This window comes from Centroberyx gerrardi, chromosome 4, assembly GCF_048128805.1.
Source record: "Centroberyx gerrardi isolate f3 chromosome 4, fCenGer3.hap1.cur.20231027, whole genome shotgun sequence".
Lineage (NCBI taxonomy): Eukaryota > Metazoa > Chordata > Actinopteri > Beryciformes > Berycidae > Centroberyx > Centroberyx gerrardi.
In genome coordinates this window covers 12087380-12110211 of record NC_136000.1, presented here as the reverse complement: position 1 = coordinate 12110211, position 22832 = coordinate 12087380, and the positions used below count along the sequence as shown (strand labels likewise).

At 42.5% G+C, this 22832-nt stretch overlaps 1 protein-coding gene across 9 annotated transcripts in view; it reads left to right on the top strand.

Moving 5' to 3' along the window:
- The window catches only part of LOC139910316 (pleckstrin homology domain-containing family A member 5-like), a 78319-nt gene that overhangs the window by 38266 nt on the left and 17221 nt on the right, over window positions 1–22832 (top strand). For 7 of the 9 annotated variants that reach the window (XR_013504344.1, XR_013504343.1, XM_078282968.1 and 4 more), the window contains 7 exons: window positions 4502–4585; window positions 12595–12715; window positions 13123–13227; window positions 15187–15259; window positions 17692–17792; window positions 19262–19377; window positions 21339–21839. Coding sequence is in view for 7 of the 9 variants with exons in the window: in XM_078282968.1 (XP_078139094.1) it covers window positions 4502–4585; window positions 12595–12715; window positions 13123–13227; window positions 15187–15259; window positions 17692–17792; window positions 19262–19377; window positions 21339–21839 (1101 nt within the window). In the remaining 2 variants the exon portion in view is untranslated. Of the gene's footprint in view, window positions 1–3722; window positions 3798–4501; window positions 4586–12594; window positions 12716–13122; window positions 13228–15186; window positions 15260–17691; window positions 17793–18805; window positions 18881–19261; window positions 19378–21338; window positions 21840–22832 lie in introns of those variants that run through there. The other 2 variants (XM_078282971.1, XM_078282973.1) reach the window with 2 other exon arrangements.

The following is a 22832-nucleotide window of genomic DNA, read 5'->3' as shown; positions in this document are numbered from 1 at the left end:
TTTCAGAACCCCAGGTAAGTTCACAACCTTGTTTTTGTTTTTAATGAACTGCAGTCATCCAACCATAGACTAATCATAGTTGAGGTGCAATTAGAAACCTGTTATGATAAAAAAAAAATTGTGGTGTTGGGGACATTCATGGTGTATTTGAAGTAATCATTCAGACTAGTCCTTTGGATAATTCTGGGAGAATGACTAAAAATAAAGAGACCTATTTTAGCTTCACAGATGAAATCAATAAGGTGGAATGCTAACCCAAATGTTTGCCACCACCCCACCCTTTAAAACCATATCAAATGAAATCCAGATTCCAGGCTTTGCTTTGCTTTCCAAGTAAAATAATTACACAAAGAAGCCTCCCGTAGCGACCCCTACACTCTGGTTTTCAAATCCAAGGATATGTCCTCGGAAGTCAAGTAACCCTTTTCCCTCTTGCTAATGTAAAGATCCTTACTGGAGCCTCTCAGTTGTTTGGGGTTACATTTTAGAAGGGGAGTGGGGGACCCAAAGACCCACTCAACAATAAAAGCCAAGCCTGCGGTGTGTTGACCCCAGGCCTTGAGCTCTTCATTACTACAGCTCACTGCTAATAATGGTGAACAGGACAGTCCAGGACCCAGAGGACTGTCCAACCCTCCTCACTGCAGGGTGGTCAACCTCACTAACAACTCCCACTGCTACTCCCACCTCCCCGCCTCTACACATCTGAGGTCAAGGGGCTAGGAACCTCCGGGTGCCCCCCTCCAACCCATCATCTCCCCCTGGGATACAAAACAACAAGAAGAAAAGCAAAAACTGGAGAAAGAGCCAACAATGTTTCTGCCCTCTATTAAGGCAAAAGTGTTACCAGATGCTCCCCCTACTGTACAGCTCAGTGGCTTTACACTAACTTAATTTCTACTATAGTGACCACAGACCACATCCTTCAGTGCTTGTGTGACCATTCTAAATGGTGTTGTAGGCTAAGATTAGTTGGCAGAGGAGTTTTGAAAACACTTTGTTCAAAAGGGATATCTAATTTTGAGCTGGCATCTATTCTGCATTGATGCATTTTCATGCTATAATGGCTGTAGTCATCAATTTTGATTACATTCTAATCTAGTGTTGCTCTTCAGAAGGCCCTTATGGTGTGTGACAAGGCAATCTCTGACCAGCCCACACATTCTGTCACAAATTGTTTGCTCCTGTCATGTTTGCCATTAGCTACTGATACCATGTGGAGGCCATAAAATTGATTTTGAATACATGCCTCCAGCCTTTATTCAGTGTTGTTAAGTCTTACCACCCCCTGTGGGAGGTGGCATGCATGCTGTCTGTCACTATGGTCCAGTTGGTACATGTTAACAAAATGGACATCAGAGTGGTTGTCCAAAGGGAGCCTCTTCTAGTAAACAGGAAAATGTCTATTGCCGTTACTCATCCTTCTTCTAGCCTCCACAAAACCACAGCCCTCAAGTTACTTTACAGCCTCCATGTTTTCCACTTGGGTTTAAGAACTGACTGTCCTCCTATGTCACATGGATCACGTTGGGAAAGTTTAGGACCTTCTCAAATAGCTTCCGTCCATTTAGTTGTGGGGACTCAACTCTTTGATGTGCTTTCACGCAATCCCCTCTTAAAAACACTGACCTGGCACATGTGTCCATCATCACATCTGCAAAAACTTACTTAACATCAGGAGGGCCTTTTGGTTTTATAGATGTCACCAAAGATCCAAAGAACCTTTGCAGACATTTCATTATGGAGGTGGTGTCTTAACTAAGACCTTTGAAAGCTCTGCAGTTAGTCGGCCTATTGATCTACATATCCTTTCCATTTCAGGTTCTTTAACAGTAGATGTTGCTACAGCTCCAAATCTGCTGATATAACAGCTATAACAGCATAGATGTGTATCAATTGGATGTCTTGAAGAAAAACATTGGATTTTCTAAGATTAATGTGATGTGATATTTTATTGCAGGGGAATTCTCTTTACACTTGCCCTCACCATAGGAAGGTCAGAGCATAGGGTCAGCTTCAGCACCCCTGGAGCTGGTAGCGATTCAGTGTCTTGTTCAAGGACAATTCAGCAAGGCGGCTGCTTGCCAACATGAGGGCTTGAATGCAGGACCATCAAGACAAAAGGCTTGTAGCCTTCAGTTGTCCAAAGGATTGCATACCAACACTAAATCTCTATAATGACGAGCTGTTATGTTGTTATTGTTAAATAAAATCTGTATCACCAGAATGCTATTTTGTGGCCCACTTTTTCCTTTCGTCACCTGATTAATACAGTTCTTAGTTCTTGGCTTGTGTGTTCTTGCACTCCAGGGAACGTTGTTAGCACTTCATTTTGATTTATTGCAGTGGAGCCATGGAAGGCCGATGGTATTAGGAAAGTCAGTGCTTTACATACACATTAACAATCACTAAAGGTACTGGCTAATATACCTGTCAGAGTGGATACACCGGAGCGATGCTGGTCATGCATTTTTAGACTCAGAATATCCTAGCAGCCTGCAGGTCATTAGGAAACCTTCGTTGGCCTGTGAAAGACTGCTAAGCCAACCACAAAACTGCAGCTAGTGCACAAAAGTGATGGATTTTTCTCACTCACTGGAGCTGCTCATTCACATCACTCTTTCATCCCACTGCTGTGTGCACACATCCATCCAGACTTTGCGTCTTTCTTCACTTACAACTGAAGCCAACCTACAGTATGTGCAGAGCAGTATAGGCATATGTGAAGGGATACCAAAGACAAATGGTGCCGTTGGTCTGCCCTAAGACCGCACAGAACGCTCTGCTGCCAACAGTGCCTCCAGTAATTATAGACCAGAGCTATGGAGACTGCTGCTCTCCAGGCTAAACTGAAACTAAACCCCCTATTTCATACGTACTATTTGCTCTTTTCAGTACTTGAGCAGCCCATGTTTAAAAGCAGTGTTATTTTTGGGCTGTAGCTTGGCTCTCTTCTGTTTATGGTACAGGCCAAGTGAGTTGAAATGTAGAATAACTCTGTCTAGCATGTAAAGGGAATAGTAACTTTGAAGACTTTGATTTATACTATAGCTCTTTCCTTTACTCAAATTGTTTATGAAAGGCTTTTTTAGTCTCTGCTGCCCATTCCATTTTGATAAATACACTGAAAGCATGATCTATACAGCTACTGATCTTCCCATTGCTGTAATTCACCGACAGTGTAATCAAATAACCATGGATTTGTGTTTTCTAATTTGTAGATTATGAGATGGGAAGCTGCTTAACAGGTTCTTGATCTTGAACTCATTCTGCAGACTCCCAGGCTACTCGCTATTCAAACAACATTGTTGAAACAAGGACTTGATTTAGGATAGGCTAATGACGTGAGGAGCAACAAAGCTGGTAATTCCCCCCAGGACAATTGATTGAGCTGTCCAGCCCCCAGGCCATCCAGATCACACAGAACACTGACCAGGCTCCGCTCTGCTTTACTGGAAAAGCTGCTACTGTTGTAGAGGTCCCAGCTTGCCTTGTGCTCCTCCTCTCCCAAGACTGTGTGGTCTGTGTCCTGGTGCTCTAATCACATTAGGGTGGAAGTGACTGTAGGAGGCTGTAATTGGACCAAAGGCTGGGTGGGTGGCATCCTCTGTATCTCTGTCATTAGATGATGAGTGTAGGACGCGAGACAGGCTGCTGGAGCCTGTAGATTTGGGCCAGAATTAGCTGTTCCTAGTATTCATAAAGCCGGGAGTTTAAAATGTAAGAGTGGATTCTAGTGTTTAAAGCTGGAATAGTGGATTCATGATGTTGAAGTTCACCACCACACACTACTCCAGGTCTGTATTGCTCTTTGCTGCTATTTTATGCATCCATCTTTGTTCTAGGTAGCTGTAAAAGCCAAGGCATGGGGAGCATTAGTGTGAAAAGGAAAGGCTCTAAGAGGGAAAAATTATTTCCATGTCTATCGCTGTGCCTACTTTGTGTAGGCTAGCATGTTTCTATTTTTGTTTGGAGCCTGAAACACCATGGACTTTCCTTTCATTTTGTACTTTAGCAAAATAGTTAACAACAAAAGCGTTGCTGTTTTGTGCTTTAGCTCCCTTTTTTTGGTTTGTCTGGATATTGGTGTGTCATGAGTGCTTGTGCCAGTGTCAGACTGACAGTGTGTGTGTGTAGTTGGACATTTTTTCACTTCATTGATATAGTCCCCCACTGACACGGCTTGCTGAAATCCCCTCTATAGTGTTTATCTGTCCTGCCTATAATCACTGGTCCTGTTTTCAGTTCTGCCTCAACCCATGCAAAGTTTTACTCCAAGCTACTGCCATGTTTTGCTGGTGAAGAACCTCTGACAGCTGGAGTTTTTTAAAAAAGTGACAGGGTTTTTAAAGTCACAAGCAGCCTATTCATCCACCATCTTTGGGGATAGAACAAGTATGAGTGGAGGGGCTATTGTTACTGACAGGTGTAAGTGTCTGTGGTGTTCTCTAAGATTGCTCACTCTTTTTCTTCTTTTCTCTCCCCTCCCTGTTCTCACCAGTCACAATGAACGGAAGGTGACCTGCAAGCATCCTGTCTCAGGCTTACCCTCACAAGACAACTGCATCTTTGTCGTCAACGAACAGTAAGTCTCTTCTTTTTGCTGTTAGAATGCCACTGGGTAGCATATTTGAGCACTGCAGTCATGCTATTGAAACTCCCGATTTGTGTAGACAACACTGCACCAGTATTAGCCATGGTCCCCTCTGTTTGCACTTCTGCCCTATGGGTTCAAAGCCTTTCCTGTTCAGTGCTCCTCCAATTCCCCATCTTCATAAACAAATTCCTTATATAGACTACTAGTAAACTACTAACTTAGCATATGTAAAATATCCCTCATAGTGATATTTATCATTATTAGAGTGGTTCTAGTTTTTGTGTAATTGGACTGTAAGGCAATGTTAAATGTTCTAAGGGCTGATCGTCTGCCTGTACCAGTCAGTCAGTCCCTCATTTTGACCTGGACAAGAGTTCATGGTCTTTTCAGTTGTCTCAAGTACATGGACATCTGTTTACCCCCCCCTACAATCTCAGGTCCATGTGATCATCTACGCTGCTCTCAGCACAAGAGTCATCACATGTCTGCCCACATGACTGGATTGGAGGCCAGTCACCTTAACCTTTCACTTTTAAGGAGAACAACTCTATGAATCTGTCAACTTCTCACCACCTCAGGAAACATGTGACGAACTCATGAAAGGTCTCCTGCCATTCACTCTTCACTGCCAGCTTCACTCCCACTGACACCTCACTCATAGCGATGTGTGGACAAAGACAGGTAGTCTCCCAGAGGCTTGCATGGTGACAGAGCACCAAGGAAGAAAGAGGGTTTGATAAGGATCTGGAGCTCTGTCCTCCTTCACAGCTCCCCACTTACATTTCTTGCCATGCCCCAAACTTTTTCCTGTGATAAACAGACCTGCTAGTACCTGTTTGCATCACAACCCCAACCAGGACACTAGCCGTAACTCTCATCTCCCGCCTTGCACAACACATATCAGCCCCACTTTCAGTCTCACTTCCCTCAGAGGTCATAACAGATTTGCCTTCTTGTTGGCTTATTGCAGTCAACTCATGTCATCACAACTGGTGTCAATTATTTTATTTACCAATGTGTGCAAACTGTATGCTCTGCTTCAAGCCATGAAATTTCCATCCCGTGTGGGAAGCCTGTGGCCACAGTCCAATAACTTGTGGAATATTATGAATTTCTTAATTGCCCATCATAAGTACCAAAACAAAGCTTCCGCCATTTCCATTATGTGGCTTAGAAATGAAAATCCTGGTCTTACTAAGGTCTGAGATGGTAAGCTTGTTTGTTTCAGCACATTCTTAGTTGCCTTTTCTTCAGCTGAGATGGAATAAACAGAAAATGCTTGTGATGAAGCTTGTGCCAGGACTGTCACACTGCACCCCCTTGACACATTCCTCCCCTCACTGTTACTCTCACATCTCTGCTGCTTTTCATGCTGTGAGGCACAACATGACAGTGCCAGCTATTATCTAATTTGACAATTAGTATTTTTATCCTTGTAAGTCAATCTGCAAAATGCACCCGAATCACATGCGCTAGAGGTCAGCTTTGGGAATGCAACAACAATGAAGTGATAAACCTAATGCTTTGACTCACTGTCATTCTACATAATAAGATATTGCAGTTTATCCAGCACTTGGCTGTATTTGAGCAAAAGTAATGGGGAAAATCTTCACCCTGGACCAGTAAAAAAAGGCAAAGAAGGATTTAAGCTGCCCCCTCCCACCCTTTGGATAAAGAGGCCAGGCTGAAAATCACTGCCTAATCGGCTCTGCACTTTAAGAAAGGAAAAAAAAAAACTACCTATCTTAAATTTTGATCCTGGAAATGGTACATTGTATGACATATATGCTAGGAAAACCAAGACAATGCATTTTAAGTATCCTAATTAACAGCCTTTTCACATTCACTGTGTAGCAATTGAGGGACATATTTATGCTATTAGTTGTACATTAGTTTCCCCTAATCTGCTTCAACATTGGGCATGAGGTGTAAAAGAGGTTGTTTTACTTGTACATCTGTCACTCATAATGATGGAAACATCCACCTCCAACTCTATTGTGACGTGTGAGTCACAGCTCAAGTCACAGCTCAACCTCATTTTTTACACTTGGCTCCTCCCACCACAGGAAATGTCAGTCTCAGCATTCCTCTGCCACTCAGTTCACAGCTGTGCCTAATTTCAATGCTCCACAAGGTCATGCGCATGCTGACAGGGAATGTTTGTGACTGACTTGTCATAATATAGTGCGTACAGATTTAAAAAATGTTTGTGATGATATTGTTGACAGGTAGTCAGTGCTTTAGACTGTAAAAAGATTGGGATAATGATGAGTAATTTGCAATTTGATGTGCATGTGGGACATGGTTTGTCTATTTGAAGCAGACAATTACCATCTGTAAGTGGTCTCTTACAGTGATAATGGCCAGGCTTTACTCGCCAGTTCCTGGTGGAGATGGGGCTATAGTTTCCAGTTGACATAAAAATCACAAGAAAGCAGGGCTACCTTGATGTTAAAGTCCTGCATTTCAGCACATATTAAACAACACCTATTATCCTCTGATTGTATTTACTAGGTTAGACTCATATATCAGTTTGTGATCTATTGGGACGATATTGGCCTTTTATTAAAAAACAGATATCAGCTAGTCAATGGCATTAAACCTCTGAGGGATATGCAGTTTTATGATTACAATTTTATTGTATAATTATAGATATTGATATCAGCACAAAATACTGGCTGTTGGTAGCTTCAATCCAAAAATATCGATATTGGCCTTCAAAAGCCTATATTGGTTGAACCCTAGTATTTGCTTATTTTTTGTATTCTCAACAAATGTGTCTTTCCTCTATTTGTAGCGTGAATTGTGGAAAATTGGTTCACCCAGCGTTTAGCAGGTAATAATCTATTAGGTGCGAATGGATGCCTTTGTGTTCCTCTCTGCGTCTGTTTATATGTAAAAACTTGCACATCTGTCTGTTCATGATCTTTGTCGTTGCACACTAACAACAGACTGCGTGTGTTATGAATGGTGTTTTGCCTGATGTCCTGTTATGCATTTGCATTCCAAAGTCCTGCAAGATGCATATTATTGTCTGAACCATGTATTGTGCTCAACCAAACCGACAAGGAAAAACAACTAACTGCAGGGAGATCGTAACCCACTTAGCCTCAGCTTAACCTCAAGCCGTTGAAATGTTGGACAAGACATCCATATCCCTACCATTCAGCTCACTCTAAATGGCAGTTTGCAGATTTTCCAGCCCACACCAAAGTTTAAGGTAGCATTGGACCCGCTCGCTTTTATAACTGCAGGGACCTAACTAATTCACAAACTGACTCCACATCAGGCTAAGAGGTGTCAGAAAGTCTAATCATTTAGCACATTGTGATAACAGAACTCAGTCAAGTGTTAATTTTGTTCTGACAGCCTGTCTCTAAAAGCAGGACTTTGTGAACACCTCTTTTTTGACTCTTCTCCCTGTGCTGTGCTACTACTGTCAGCATGCAGTAGGGTTGGGTGATATGACCTGAAACCCATGTCATGATTTATTGTCACATTTACCTCTAATGTTAAATGAAACAATTTGTTTATTTATTTATTCTGTTTTACATGGTACGCAATTATTGCAGTCTCCATTAGTGTCATGGCCCTCTGTAAACTACAGTAGTGGAATAATCAGGATAACCATATCATTCACCAAGGTATTGTCAAGAAGAATAGCTCCATTCTATTATTACTATATTGCTACACTCAGGTAGTTTGGCTGTCTTTTAGTATCATAACCTAGTAGCCTGTTAGCTGAAATGTTTTCTTAGCATTGCCCAAACTTAATAAATTCCAAACCTGTTATGCAAAAAATGCTTTGCTGGCTCAATCTAGTTGTAACTAAAATATATGCCGACAAAAATATTTTTTTGTAATGCAAAAATTAGCCAGTGGTGAGTCGTCTTTACGACAGTGATGTAGAACACTACCAAAAGACTCAAGGGGTCGCCAAGGGGTCATCAAGTTTCAAATTTTATTGGTAACGGCTTTAAATTAAAGGAACACAAGCACTGGATTGCACTGGAGCACTGCACTGAAGGAATGCGTTTACTGAACAATGTGGAAAATAAGGTTTGTAGAAAATTCATAGTGTCGGTCAGTACATTTTTTTTATATACTGCCCAGCCCTAGCCTGCAGCAATGTTAAATATATATGCTAGATATTACTCAAAATTCTGTGTATATCCCAATCTGTGTATGCTTGCCTTGTCTCTTAGTCTTTTCTTTGTTAAAAAGATGAAGGTCAGGTTCACCACCACCAAACAAAAGTCTCCTAAAGCACCCTTATTTCATTGGAAATGCTGCGTGGTCATTTTAAAATGCACCCTCAGCCACTCAGTTCAGTGTTTCCCCCCAGTCTGCCCAGAGGGCCATGCTTCAGTGGCAGTGTAATCCCTCTGCACCCTTTTTACAGACACGCACACACAGACACACACACAGACACTCACACTCACACACACACACACACACACACAAAATCATTCCATTGAGGGAACAAGCAGTGGTGGAGCGCTCCTGTACATCCGGGCTAGTCTTTGTGTGTGGAATTGATACAAGGGCTTTGTGCGACATCCCCAATTTAATCCCCTACAACATGAGGGCAACACAGTTAAAGAGGGGCATAAGTGCATATCACAATCCTATTTTTCTGTTAATTAACACATAAAATCCAAATCACTTGATTATATAGTATAGTTATAGTATTACTAAAGTAAAAATGATATTCATTTAAAATGAAGTGACTGATTTGATACTTCGTCCAACCTAAAAGGCTCAACTAGCCTACATGACTGAACTCAAGCTACTTTCATAAGGGCACCCTTATCACACAGACAAAAGACAAACAGATTTATAATTGGCCAAAATCTACAAAACTAAACTCTCTCTATTCTCAGCTTGGCCAGCAGATGTAGAGTGAAGTTGTTTTGCAGCAGGGACATCACATGACCTTTCAGGCTTCTAGCTGAGACTCAGTGACATAGCTGATGACATGGAGTTGCGTTAAACACAGTGGTGACTGTTCAGTTCTGGTATGTTGCTACAGCTATTAGTATATAGTCTGTTTTTACATCAGTCAAATCCACAGTGGACTAGTACTGTCATGAGATAAGCACCAACTTACACAAGAAAATAGTAATTTAGAGCGGACAGATACTCAAAACAGAATGTTTTGTGACACGACCCATGTGGGGTTTCTTGCTGACATTTTAGAGTATGCCAGCCAGAGCAGAGTTTCGTGACAAAATGTAGATGTGAAGGATTTGGTGTTCTCCATTGCATGTGGCCATTGTATTTAAGTGGTAGAGAAATGCTGGAGAGCCCTAGGTGGTGAATACTGCGTAAATGAGAGTTGGCCTCTTTGAATTCTCATCACCACTGCTTTATCATCTGCTCTGAATTCTCATCACCACTGCTTTGTCATCATTAGGTAGGCCTATATATGGCCTCCACGTGTGCTACTGTCATCATGCCACATCAACAGCCCTGTTAATGGCTGACTTCCCTCTTTATGAAGACTTCCCTCTTCATGGAACTCATAAAGATTTCCTTTTTTAGAGGCTGCTTTAATTCTGAAGATTACATTTTTATACTTCTATGTAACAGTATTTTAAATTGGTTATGAGAACTGTAATACAGCACCGCTTTTCCCATTACTCACTCTTCCCACTGGTGTTTATATCTGCCATTACCAGCCCAGCTCTTATGCCAAAGCAACCAATTTGATGCACTCATGACTTTTTAATTGTGTTGCCAGCAGATTGATTATCAGGCACAGGCTAATTTTCAACAAAGCCCATAAACACCGCAGCTCAGAGTCCGGAAATGGGCTATTGGCTAAATAGAGCATCAAATAGAGCAATGTCTCACTCCCAGCAGACACAGTCCAGTCTCTTCCCCCTCCCTCTTTGTGTTGTGATGGCAAGTTGACACGCCATTGATTATGGTTCACTCAGGATTTAGCCTGTCATTGGAAGTGCTAAAAATCTCTGGAGCTCATTCTCTGGAGCTAGCTCATTAGACAGAGAAGAAGGCAATTCTCCGTGGCTGCTCATCACTCTCCACAAGCAGTTATTTGAGAGAAGTCAAGAGAGAGCCAGTTGAAAATTGTGTGCACTTGAGGTTGAGAGAGCATTAGTCACTCGCCACTCTATGACTTCCCTGATGCCGTCTCCAGGGATGTGTCACCTCTACACAGGAACCCTTATGTAGCCTCTCATTTTAGACAGTTGATGAACTTTATCATGCTGCTACTTTGGTAAAATGACCTTATTGAACTAGTCCACTCAAAGATTTTGGTGCTTCTTGCAACTCAGTCTGATGAGCCTTGCATCCAGCCGTACAACTTTCCTTCCAAATACAGGTAAAACATAGCCTATCTGTAATTGTCATTGTTTTGTCTTGTCATTGTTTGCAGGGTCTGTATGTAGCATCGGACCTGTGATTTCTGACACTGTCCTGCACGGGAATGTGCATCCTGTGTCTGTTGCCTGCCGTGGTGATAGCTGATGTTGCTATGACCCCTGATCATGTGACCCCTTTCTGTATTTGTGTACCTTGAGCGAAAGAGCATGCAGTCTGAAATGATTATGTCTAACGGATGGATGGATTGAAAGTTCGAACTGGGTGGGATGGATGGATGGATGGATGGATTAGAGTGCATAATTGATGCTGAAGTGGTGCCACAGTATTTCCCACAGGTTGACAGTTTACATGTGGTGGACCGGGGGTGGGGTGTGTGTGTGGGGGGCCAACTTATTTTCAATATATCATGGCCTTACTTGTCCTTACCTACAGTGACAGCAGTGTGCCCAGTAGAATCCAATGGTGAACAGGGGAAATGTGCCAGTCTTTGCACTGCACTCATGTTAATTCCCTATCACCCACAACTAAAAAGTGTCAAGTTACTTTTTGCACATTACAAACACATGCAATATTGGAGCAAATTGAAGAATTTTAAGTTTCACTTTCATTTTCACAACGTGAGGCTCTGTCGGATTGAGCACAATGTTACTTGTCTACTGGTTTCTTACACAAGCGGATGGGGAAAGGCATGTGTGCGGTGAGTTTACAAGCAACAGCTGCGTGAACACTGGCGAGATTAGTCTCTGGTGTGACAGAGAACATGTGATGTGCAGTGTTAGAGATCTCTTTAGATCAATTTCTATATACTGACCAGCTTTTTATTTTGTGGTGGCACGTGCTGACATTGTGGCGGTGCACCACAAATGAGCCTATGTATGGGAAACACTGTACCATAGAACCTGGAGTCCATGGATGGGTGTACTATGTTGGGCTACTTGTATCAAATGAGCAGGTTATAGGGGGAAGTGTCACTGTGCAGTTGCACTCGGGACCCAGGGGGGCGGGAGTATCTGTCCTTGTTCAGTGACCTGAAACCCAATATATCTGAGAGATGACACTTCTTGCAGTGCTGCAGTATTTTTGTTCTACTCTCGTTTTCCTGTCTTGTTCCCTCTAGACCACAACGTTGTACCATTCCTAAAGAATGTAGGACATCTCCATGGGCTGGAGACAACTTATTTCACAAGGTGTTCTATCCTAAGGATCTATGGCAAATGCATTTAGCTTATTTTGCATTCAACTGTTGCTTTTAAAAGTTTTCATCATTTCAGTTGGACCCTCTTGATGCCTTCTTCTCATTCTTGGCCTGATTCACTGCTGCATAAACTGCTGCAGCTCAATATGTCAGGCAGACTTTGCAGACCATTTAAATCTGTTAGAGAAAGGGAAATGTATCTGCAGTGACATGGTGGGAGTAATTGGCTTGATTCATGGGCCCATGTTGAGATCTCATTAGAACTGAGGGTTTGGACTTCAGAGGACTGATGGGGCAAATTGAGAGAATTGGACTGAATAGAAGCACAGACAATATAGGCTGCCTCCTCCTATTCTCCTCCTTTTTATCATGGTCATTGAGCAGAAAGTAGTCTAGGGTTCTGACTGATGGCTTGCCTATGCTCTTGGCACACTCTGTATCTCCTGTTTAGATCTGCCCCCAAAGCGTCGGCGAATGAGAAGAAGGACCGGCCACTGAGCACCATGAGTGAGGCCTCCAACTACACAGGCGGCTCGGACTACGCCGCACACCCCAGTAGCCCAGCAGGAAGAGTGAGTTGCACACATCAAAACAGGGTTCCTACGCATGTCTGTAAAGTCTGCAAATGAATGGAAAATTAATTTGATCATTTCCAAGTCTTGACAAGTTTGGGAATTGATAAAATGTCTGGGAAAAATGTGGGAAAAAAATGTTCAGTTGCAGTATGCGTAAGACTTACAGTAGCAGTAGCAGTAGCATTGTACAAGAACTACCAGTATACATCATAGGCCTAGATCACTGACCAAAATCTTCAAATCCAGTCAAGGGCTTGAGAAAGGAATTTTGAAATGGGTTAACACACATTTCCAAGGTTTATTTAGTGTTTTCTATTCACAAATGTAGAACCGTTATGTAATCCTGAAGTGGCATTTGTCTGTGTGTAGAGGTTACCTTTCTATTTACTCATTCATATTTCTAGCCCTCAAGACCATCCAAAAAAATCCACAATTTTGGGAAGAGATCTAACTCTATCAGGAGGAACCCTGGTGCCCCAGTACTCAAGAGCAACTGGCTTTATAAACAGGTGAGTGTGTTCAGATTGCTTTACACAAAACTTTAGAATTAGTCCAGTGAATCAAATCATGAGTCAAAGACAGAAACTTTTCAATCATATATTATTGTTTATTTATTTGGGAAATAAGTTCAACAATTGATATTTAAAAGCAAGAATATTTGGGAAAAATATCCTTGACTTATCTTGAAACATCAGACGCAACATTTTTATCTACAAAATTTCTGTTCTATAATGTCCCTCTTCTCCACATATAAAACACAGTTTAGATTCTCCCTCTCCCTGTTGTAGAGTTTGATCAACAGTCTTAAGATGAGCACAAAGGAAGCTTTTTGATGTCTTACAAGATCTCAGCATTGCTTTGTCCATCTTTTCTGCTCAGCCAGTCAGCCAGAATGGGCAGTGTTTAAATAGCAATCCCTCATCATGGTTCCCTGGTTGCTTACAGCAGGGGTGAAAAGGGGGTGCTTGAGGCAGCTCTTGGCCAAATAGGGCTCTCTCATGCTTCCTAAGTGGGGGACTGTCATTTAGTTTTGATTGCAGCCTCCTGGCACAGTTGTGTGAGCACAAGTAGGCTTCCTTTCGTACAGCTGCCAGCTGCTTTTTCTTTGGGGACCTCAATCAGGGTGATGTAGTTCAAGCAAAAGACTCACAAATCTGCCGCCACTAAGAAAAGCTGGATTTGCACTTTTATTTTCCTCCCTCATTCAAACCTGGAAGCTATTGAAGTCCTTGGCTGAAGTAAAGCTGCAGCCCTTCAGTGCATCCATTGGGAGAACAAAATGCCACAGTGATTGATGGTGAAAGCCTCATTTTTTTCTTCCCACCCAAACTGCCTATGAGCAGAGTGAGATCTGACAGAACTGTTGGTAAATGGTACAGCATCCACGAACACATCAGAAAATGACTGGCCAAAACTTTTTGCAGGCAAGGATTTCATGAAGGGAAGGTGATGAATTAATGGAAGCAAAGCATTTCAGTATTGGTGTTGCACTATTTCGGAAGTGCCTCAAAACTGAACATACTGAATTGCATCTGGTATTGCAGATCTTTTCGATACTAATATGTTAAACATGCTGGTCCCTGGAGCTGAATTTCCATTTGAAGTAAACTGCTGTCCACATGCCATTCGACCATAATGACAGAGTTGTTGAGGTCCCTTCCCCTACTCTTGCCTCTGGGTGGAATCTAAGATTAAGGACTCTGCTCAAATTTTCCAACAAAGCAAACAGGGGCAGTTAATACCCTATCCCTCACCCCATGTCCTGTTCCAAGCAGCAGCCTGAAAAGCCCTTTGAACGCAGTATTGAGTGATACCGGAGAACGACTTCAGTAAAGGGGCTTTATTTTTATTACCCACTGAACAATATGCTCCCTCTTAAAGGGGAAGCTGTTGTTTTGGTTGTAATCACATACTTACAACAGTGCAGCACTCTCTTTATTATGTTCACTTAATTTCATAACAGAAATCGAATCCTTCCCCTGAATACCAAATGATGTGATTACTCTTCTTAACATCTCTGGCCGAGAATGTGTGAAATGAGAATGGCAGAATCCTTATAGTACAAAATGGATGGCTTCCACACTTGCTCCATTAAAGGTAGTGTTTATTTATCTAAAGAATATTAAAAACATAACGTTTCAGGCAAGGAGGCCATCATCAGATGACAGTCAGCAGGAAAATGCAGCAGTATAAACACACCAAAAACAAAGGGGAAGAAAGGATTTGCTGGTGTCATGCCAGTCAGGTGGGGGAATAAACTAGACAACCAATCATATAGTAGGATTCAATGGACAGAATCAACTAATTATATCAAAGGGGGTGACTGAACTTATGACAACAGTACTGGGTAAGACAGAAGTAGTCATCCTTCTCATTTCACAATCAAGCCATTCCCTCTAGTTTGTGGTGGTATGTAGAAGGTGTCTGTTTGTGTGTAACCGTGCCCTCTTCCTCTTGGGTTCCTGTAGGACAGTACAGGGATGAAGCTGTGGAAGAAGAGATGGTTTGTGCTGTCCGACCTGTGCCTGTTCTACTACAGAGGTGAGTCATCTCTTGTCTACCGAGAACACCTTTCTGTTGTGTTGCCCTGCTAACAACAACAGTGGCAGTCGATTAGTGGTTGAAAGTACTGTTGTGACCTTCAGAGCTGGAAGCTGTGCTCTTAGCGATTGTGATATTCATCAGGATCCAGGTCTCTGTCTGAGCTGCTGTGAGCCCCTGTGGCAGGCAGCCTGTCAGGACTAACTGAGGAGACATCTTAATTGGAATGGCTCTCCTGTCCTCTGTTTTGGCATTTGAGAGTTCATTTTTTCCCTGAGCAAATCCATGGGTTGAAACAAGGCTTGGAAGCAGCCACAGAAAGATAAAGCATTGCATCAAATTAAATTTCACACTCTAATGATAAGTCATAAAACAAGTTTTCAGTGATGAGGCTCTCTTTATACAGTGGTTGCATAAAATTAATTGCTTCAAGCTAACCTGCTCCCATATTATAAATAAAAGGCTGCATTAATCCATGGATTCAGTAGCACTAAACAGGATTAATCTTGTTAATATGCACATATCCTCTTCAAATTCTACATTGTAGGGACCACCATCGTATTAATACAGTGATCAATCTTTGGGATGTGAGTGCAATTTAAATGGCTCTATAATTCGTCAGACAACCCATACTTGCATAACCAAACAATTTAAATAACACTTTTTATTGAAATGGAAACTTGAATGTTTTGTGATTGATCTACCAGTGTTTTAAATGACCACTAGCATCTCCATCAATCATGTGCTTTCATAGGTGGGCTGACTGTGGGAGTCCCAGCCTAGTTTGAGGGTTTTCCATTCCATTTTTTATAAGCTGCTATTGACTGAGTTGCTATTGACTGAGATTTTCTCCCTCTCTCATGCAGTGCAAATGGTCATATTAAATATTGACACAGCTGTGTTCAGAGAGCGTTTGAGAACTCCCCTACTGAAAAAATCCAATCCTGGATGTGAATCAGTGAGGTCATCAGCTAACCATAGACTAGGCCTGCTGCTAGGCTTTGACTGCAGAGAAACTGTAATTGCTGCCTGGCACAAGTCCAGACCAATAGCCCCTGCTCACTTTGTGTGGATGCGGACATCATTTCTGCTGAGCAGGATGGCAACAAGTCTGTGTTATTTCTGGTGTCTGCCACTCCTGTCGCCCTCTTTCCGCCCACTGACTGACAAAAGCCACAGACAGCAGCAGACCCAAAGGCTGCATCCAGACAGACATGTTGAGAAATTGTACCCATCAGCAGAGAGTGGGTAGAAAGGTCATGAACTCCCCTGGCCTTCATCTAAACACAACTGCTATCTGCCACACTTGTATATCAAACTATCACTATGAGCTCAGGATCTCCCTCTGTGCCAGCTTATGTTGGACTATTCTGTAGAGCCCGGTGTGTGTGTGTGTGTGTGTGTGTGTTAGAGACAGAGAGGCAGAGAAACAGAGAGACTTGATGAATAAATAAGTGTGGGGCTGTAGGGATGAAGGTAGGGCTGAGAGTGGCGGACAGATAAATCCATCAATCTCTCAATCCTTCAGTTGTGGAGCCAAGGCTCTACAGGGCCGCAGGACAAACAGCTCAGCTTCCTCTGAACGACCCGAGGCCAACCAGAGTTCAGCTACCACACTCTCACTCCCCCAAAGATTATTCACTATTCACTATAGACCTCGTCCTAGCCACCACCACTATGTGTAAAGAGGCTTCTGTTGACTTTTGCATAACAGCCCCAGTTTGAGTTATATTTGTGTGTTCAATTATTCAATATGGAAACCTACAGGGCCAGAAACATGGATGTGGCTGAGCAGCCTAGCCTGACACATATATACACACATGCGCGCACACACACACTCTCACACTCTCTCACACACACATATTCACTTGCACATGCATACACACAAAAGGATGCAGATATATATATATATATACACACACAGACACACACGCACAAAAGAGACACATACACACACATCAAACAAAGCAAATGCACATACGGGACTGTAGCAGCCACGTCCCTGTCATTGTTTGTTTTCCTGCACTGTTTCGGGTGAGCTATGCAGACGGCTCGTATCAAACTGGGAGGTTAAGCAATTCTCTGCATAAGACTCGGACCCAATATAATCCCCCCTGTGGAGAGTGCTGCTGCAGTCCTCTATTGTCAATGTGGAGCTCTGTCAGCTAACTTAATGAGGATTAGAGCAGCCTAGCTGTGCACAAGGTTGAATCAATGCTCATCTTTTCCACTGATTGGACTCTATACCCTCTGCTTGTCTGACCAACACTGTCCTCTTTCTGTTTTATCTCACAACCCACTCGGTTTGTCTGTAGCCTTTGGTATGTTTACAAATTAGTATAGGAGTTTAGTGTAGCATCATAGACTCATTTGAAGATGACTTGACGAAAATAGCTCCTAACTCATTGTGTTGACTTGGTTTGTCTCTGCAGATGAAAAAGAGGAGGGGATACTTGGCAGCATCCTCCTACCAAGCTTTCATGTATCCATGCTGTCTGTGGATGATCACATAAACAGAAAATATGCCTTCAAGGTCAGAGCATGTTTTAATTCCTGTCAAACTTTCATAGACTGCAGCTTTTTGGGGTTGAATGAATTCAGAGCATAGAAAATTAAAGCAGTATTATTTGGTTTTGGGGAGAAAATTAAAACCTCGGCAAATGTTTTTTTTTTTAAGAAGTACATTATTTATCTTAAGTAGTGAATGAACATAGCTCCCCAAAAGGGAATTGGATTCCTGGAACACAGTTTGAAGTTAGAAAGTAGTGGCTTCACTGTGGTGGTCTTATGTGTCCACGATGTTTTCTATCGACAAAAAAAACAAACTTCTAGGTTTACTTTGCTTTAAACTGCTGTTTTGAGCAATTTGTGTTTACTTTAGAAATAAGTTCCAAGCAATTGACAGTGAAATGATGTGAACCATTTTTTAAATTTAAACTGCACACTGAAATGAGTCAGGGAGACCAAGAGAAAGCATGGGCCAACAAGCTTATGTTTGTGCTATCCAGTACTTTAGTATTAGAGGGCTGCAATAGTCCAAGCTGACTCTGAAACCCCAAGCTACAGTGCAACAACTACATTTTATGGGATCTTAGTGCTGTGTCTTTGACTGTGGCTCCTTTATAAACCCTGAGAGACAACAGCGCTGCCCTGCCAAGCACAGCCAAACACAGACGCCCAGGAGTCTGCCCAAGGTCTCTCCAACCACAGCCCACTCCATTTCCAACTTAGACACAGGCTGACAGAGAGAGTTGAGGAGGAGGAGGTGAAGAGAGAAACAAGAGAGCAGGGCACGACCCCTTCAGTTCATAGTGATTCACGCAGGAATGGGATGACTCTTTGACTGCATACTTTTCATTCTAAACTCTTCCTGTCTCTTGTTTTGTGGCTAACGTGGCAGTGTCATAAAGTCCCTTATTCCTTACTCTATTATTCTGAAGCAATTGGAGCGATGACAGCGCTTTTTGTTTTCAGACCTTGGTAAACAGGATATTGAGATTGCTCACTGAACATTCTGTTTTTCTCTATCTGTGTCTTGCTCTTACATGGTCTAACAATATGGTGGTTTGTGAGAGAACATCGACTGTGGAGCAATGTGTTTACCATACACAGCGTTGCATGGTAAGTCCTGCAGTACTGTAGAAGATTTACTAGCCTAATCTAGTAGCATGTATGTAACTCTGATGACTCATGGTTTGACATATGTGGATGGTAGAGATACCCACAGCTAGCTGCATTTCACAGGCCACCACCTTGCATTTCTCATGGTTTTATTTGCTTAGAAATATGAGATGCAATAAAGTAGTCATTGCCTCACAGGATGCCTCAACTGCTTTATCATACCTATTATATTTAGTGATGAACTTAAAAGCAGTCAACCTTGGCTCACCAGGCAGGGTTGAAGTACTATAAATCCCAGTTGAGTCAATGCTCTCTCCTCTCTCTTCCAGGTAACCTCTCTCTCTCTCTTCCTGTCCCTGATCCTGCCCACTGTCAAAGCAGGCGACACACCCCAACATGCGGACATACTACTTTTGCACAGACACAGCCAAAGAGATGGAGTCTTGGATGAAAGTAATGACAGATGCCGCACTTGTACACTCAGACCCAGTCAAAAGGTTTGTATTAGTATCAGTAATGTAGTCATTTTAGTGGAGACTTATTAGATTTATTTGAAGTTGGGAGATAACAGCAGGCTGTTTAACTTTTCAATGGGAAAGAAGGCATCAATTGCACTTGAACAGCTCTTAAAACAAGCAGTAATGACTTGGCATTCCTTGTTTCATTTCTCCTTCCTGAGTTTTTTTTTCTATTGTACTTTAAGCAAGAGCTTTTTTTTTCTTTTTTTTTTATTACAGGCAAAAATACACATAACACACACGACAATATGATGACATGACAATATATCCTAACAAAGAAGAAAAAACGTAATAAAAAATTAAATAAAAAAATAAATAAAAAAGACAAAATAAAAATAATAGGATCCCTTCAGTAATTTAAATAATTAGATTGACAGTACCAGTGCATTTAGAAACTGAAATATACATATGACAGGTAGAGCGTATTTAGAGTTTTATATAGTCCCACTCTTCACTAGAGCAAATTGTTTCCCATTTCATATTGTGTTGTGCTACTTTGTAATGGTTTGTAGCAATTATTTTTTCCAAAAGGAATTGGCTTCGCACTGTATTTTTTAAGAAACTTAAGCCTGTTAAGTTGTTTGGTAACAGTTCAACGACCGCAGTTGACATTTCTGGTCTCTGGAGTGTTGAAGAAGCCTGTTTCTTTCTTTACTCTTATGTAACTACATTTATTTATTATCACACTGTAACATACACAACAATACCATGTGCATTGGGCATATGCCCTCTGAATGTGTGGTACAGGTGGATGTTGCACAGCTGCACGACTGTGGCAGTGGGATGAGTCATCAGGATGGAGGGCGTTTTATTTATTTTTTTCTTTTCTTAAAAAAAAAAGTCTGTCACCTGGCAACCTGCCTGTCTAAAGCCCCTCTTTTACATGGGCGAGCAGAGGCGTAATGGCAAAGTGCTTTTTAATTACACACAGCAATAGAGTCTGAAATACACCAGAGAGTCCATTTAAATGGGACAATATTATGCTGCTCCAAGACTCCAGCACTATCTTGTCTCCTGTTTTCATCCACTCATTATTCCACCCTTAATATCTTCTTAGCTGATGTATAGTATTAAAGAAAAACAAGACAGCCCGAAACTTAAGCTGTTAAGGACCATTCCCTCTAGGTGTAATCAACCATTTGTAAAATCTGGCCAAACAAGTATGAGGTAAAGCACACAGGCCTTTCATGAGAGCTAAATGTGTGTTTTACTGGGCTGGAGAAGCCACAGAACACTGGAGAAGACATTACGCGTGGCTAGTAATGTTATTTAAAAGGCTGCGAGTGGAAACTGGGAAGGCAAGCCTTTGGTATTGCTCTCTTATTGTTAACTTAGGGAGCCCCGCCACTCAGGGGAATTGGCTGATCTTTGAGGCTGTAACCTTGAGTCCATCCAAGGCCGTGGAGTAGTGGTGTCCATTTCCTCCAGAGAACTCCCTCAGGACTACAGAGCTGTGGGCAGGTCTGCTAGAGGGGAGGCAAGGGGGAGCTACAAAGGGGTTGCCAGGTCTGAGCGCCACCTTTTCGAGGCGTCTCCCGACAGAGGCAGTGTTTTATTGGAGATATCTGGTTTCCTTCTACACGCCTGGCCTGCTCTGGCAGCTGGAAGAAACATTGTACACCTCCGCCCGTTTTCCCTCCACTTTCCTTTTGTCTCAGAGCTGCCCCCACAAAGCTTGTTACGCTCCAGCTAGCACATTGGCTCTGTCTTATTCATACTTGATATAATGTCTGGAAAAGACATTTTATCCATGGTCTATGGCATCTGTAGAAACACTGATTAGTATCACAGCTGCCTTATATAAGCCTTATCTAATGTAGTTATCATCCCTCCCTCCCTCACTGCGCAGGTGATCTGATGTCTTAGTTATCTTAAGCTGACGCAGGTTCTTAGATTTTTCTCTTCCTCCTACTCACTATTTCTCTCCGTCTTTGTTCCAGGTTGGACAGGCTGAATGTGGAGCAGTGCGGCCCGCAGGAGGTCAACCATGTGGCCAACCACAGGCCGTCGCTGACACAACCTGAAATTCAGAACAACGAACGCAACCGTGAGGCGGACCGGGAACGTACCACCACAACCACCGGCACCACAGCAGAGGAGGAGAGGAAGCAGTGGGACGCCGAGCGCTATGGCTTCCAGAAGGATGGAGCAGAGCGTGAGCGTCCACTCACCAAGATCAACAGCATCAAGCTGCAGCCAGCCCAGGCTGCAGCCCTCACCGCCAACATCAGCTCGCCGCGGACTCCCGCAGAGACGGACGGCCCATACCGCAGCCCCCAGGTCAATGGAGCCGGGGAACAGAGTCCAGCCGACCCGATTGGAGTCCCCCCTCCCCCCACCCAGGAGCCAGAGCGCACCCTGAGTAGGACCAGCTCCATGCAGCAGTTGGAGCAGTGGGTCCGCACACAAAGAGGACGCGGCCAGGATGATGACACCAGGAGGTTGGTTGAATTGACAGAACTATATTCTGATATGTCACACAGTCACGCCGACCTATATTCTGATGTTCTAATATTCAAGTTTATTTCAATTGTGAAATTGGTCTCATTTTCGATTCTGTCTGGCAATAAAAATGTCTTAAAATGTCTTGCATTTACCATGACAAAAAATTCAGACACCCTGGCCTTTAACAAAAATGGACTGAAATATTAGTTTGAAAAGCAAACTTTAGAGAATGTCAAACATATAATCCCTCTTATTGGATTTAGCTGTGGTTGTTTATTTTTTCTTTATCTCATTTACTTTAAATTTCTGCCTCTTGCATGTACTACAATGAGTTTCAGGGGCTTGAACACATTGCAGATACTTTCAGGTGTACAGAATATTGTGCGAGTGGTCGCTGATCCAAATATTCATAGAAACCTGGAGCTCCCCTGCGGTTCCCTAACTTGTTTGGATTCGAGTCACTGTGACCAGAGGAGTCATGCCAAATGGCTGACAGTCTGCTCCACAGGGTCCAGCACCAGGCGTCCTGAAGTTATTCCAGAACAATCCAATCTTGTCCTACTTTGAAGCCCGTAGCCTCCGACAGCAAAAAGGGGGAACATAAACTTGGCATTATCGAGAAATGCTGATTCACCTGCCTCTTGAGACAGCAGGGATTCTCCTTAAGCACCTCAGTGTCTTAAGAAAGCAAAATTCACATGCAGACTCTGTGAAACACTAAACCTCTTAATAAGCCCTTTTTCTATCCTAAAACTGTGCAGTTTAAAGTTGGAAGATTCACACAGGCCTTAGTGTTGACTTTGCCCAGTACAAATTTTGTGATATTATCATGAATAGCAAGACCGGAGAGAAATACTCCTCAGTATTACGTGAGGAGTATACCTAAAACAAAATTTATATTTGCTAGAAGGTAATTTCTTCAGTCTTCCCCAGAACATCATATATCATATGTATATCCACGGTCATACACATGGCAGTGTTTGCTAAAT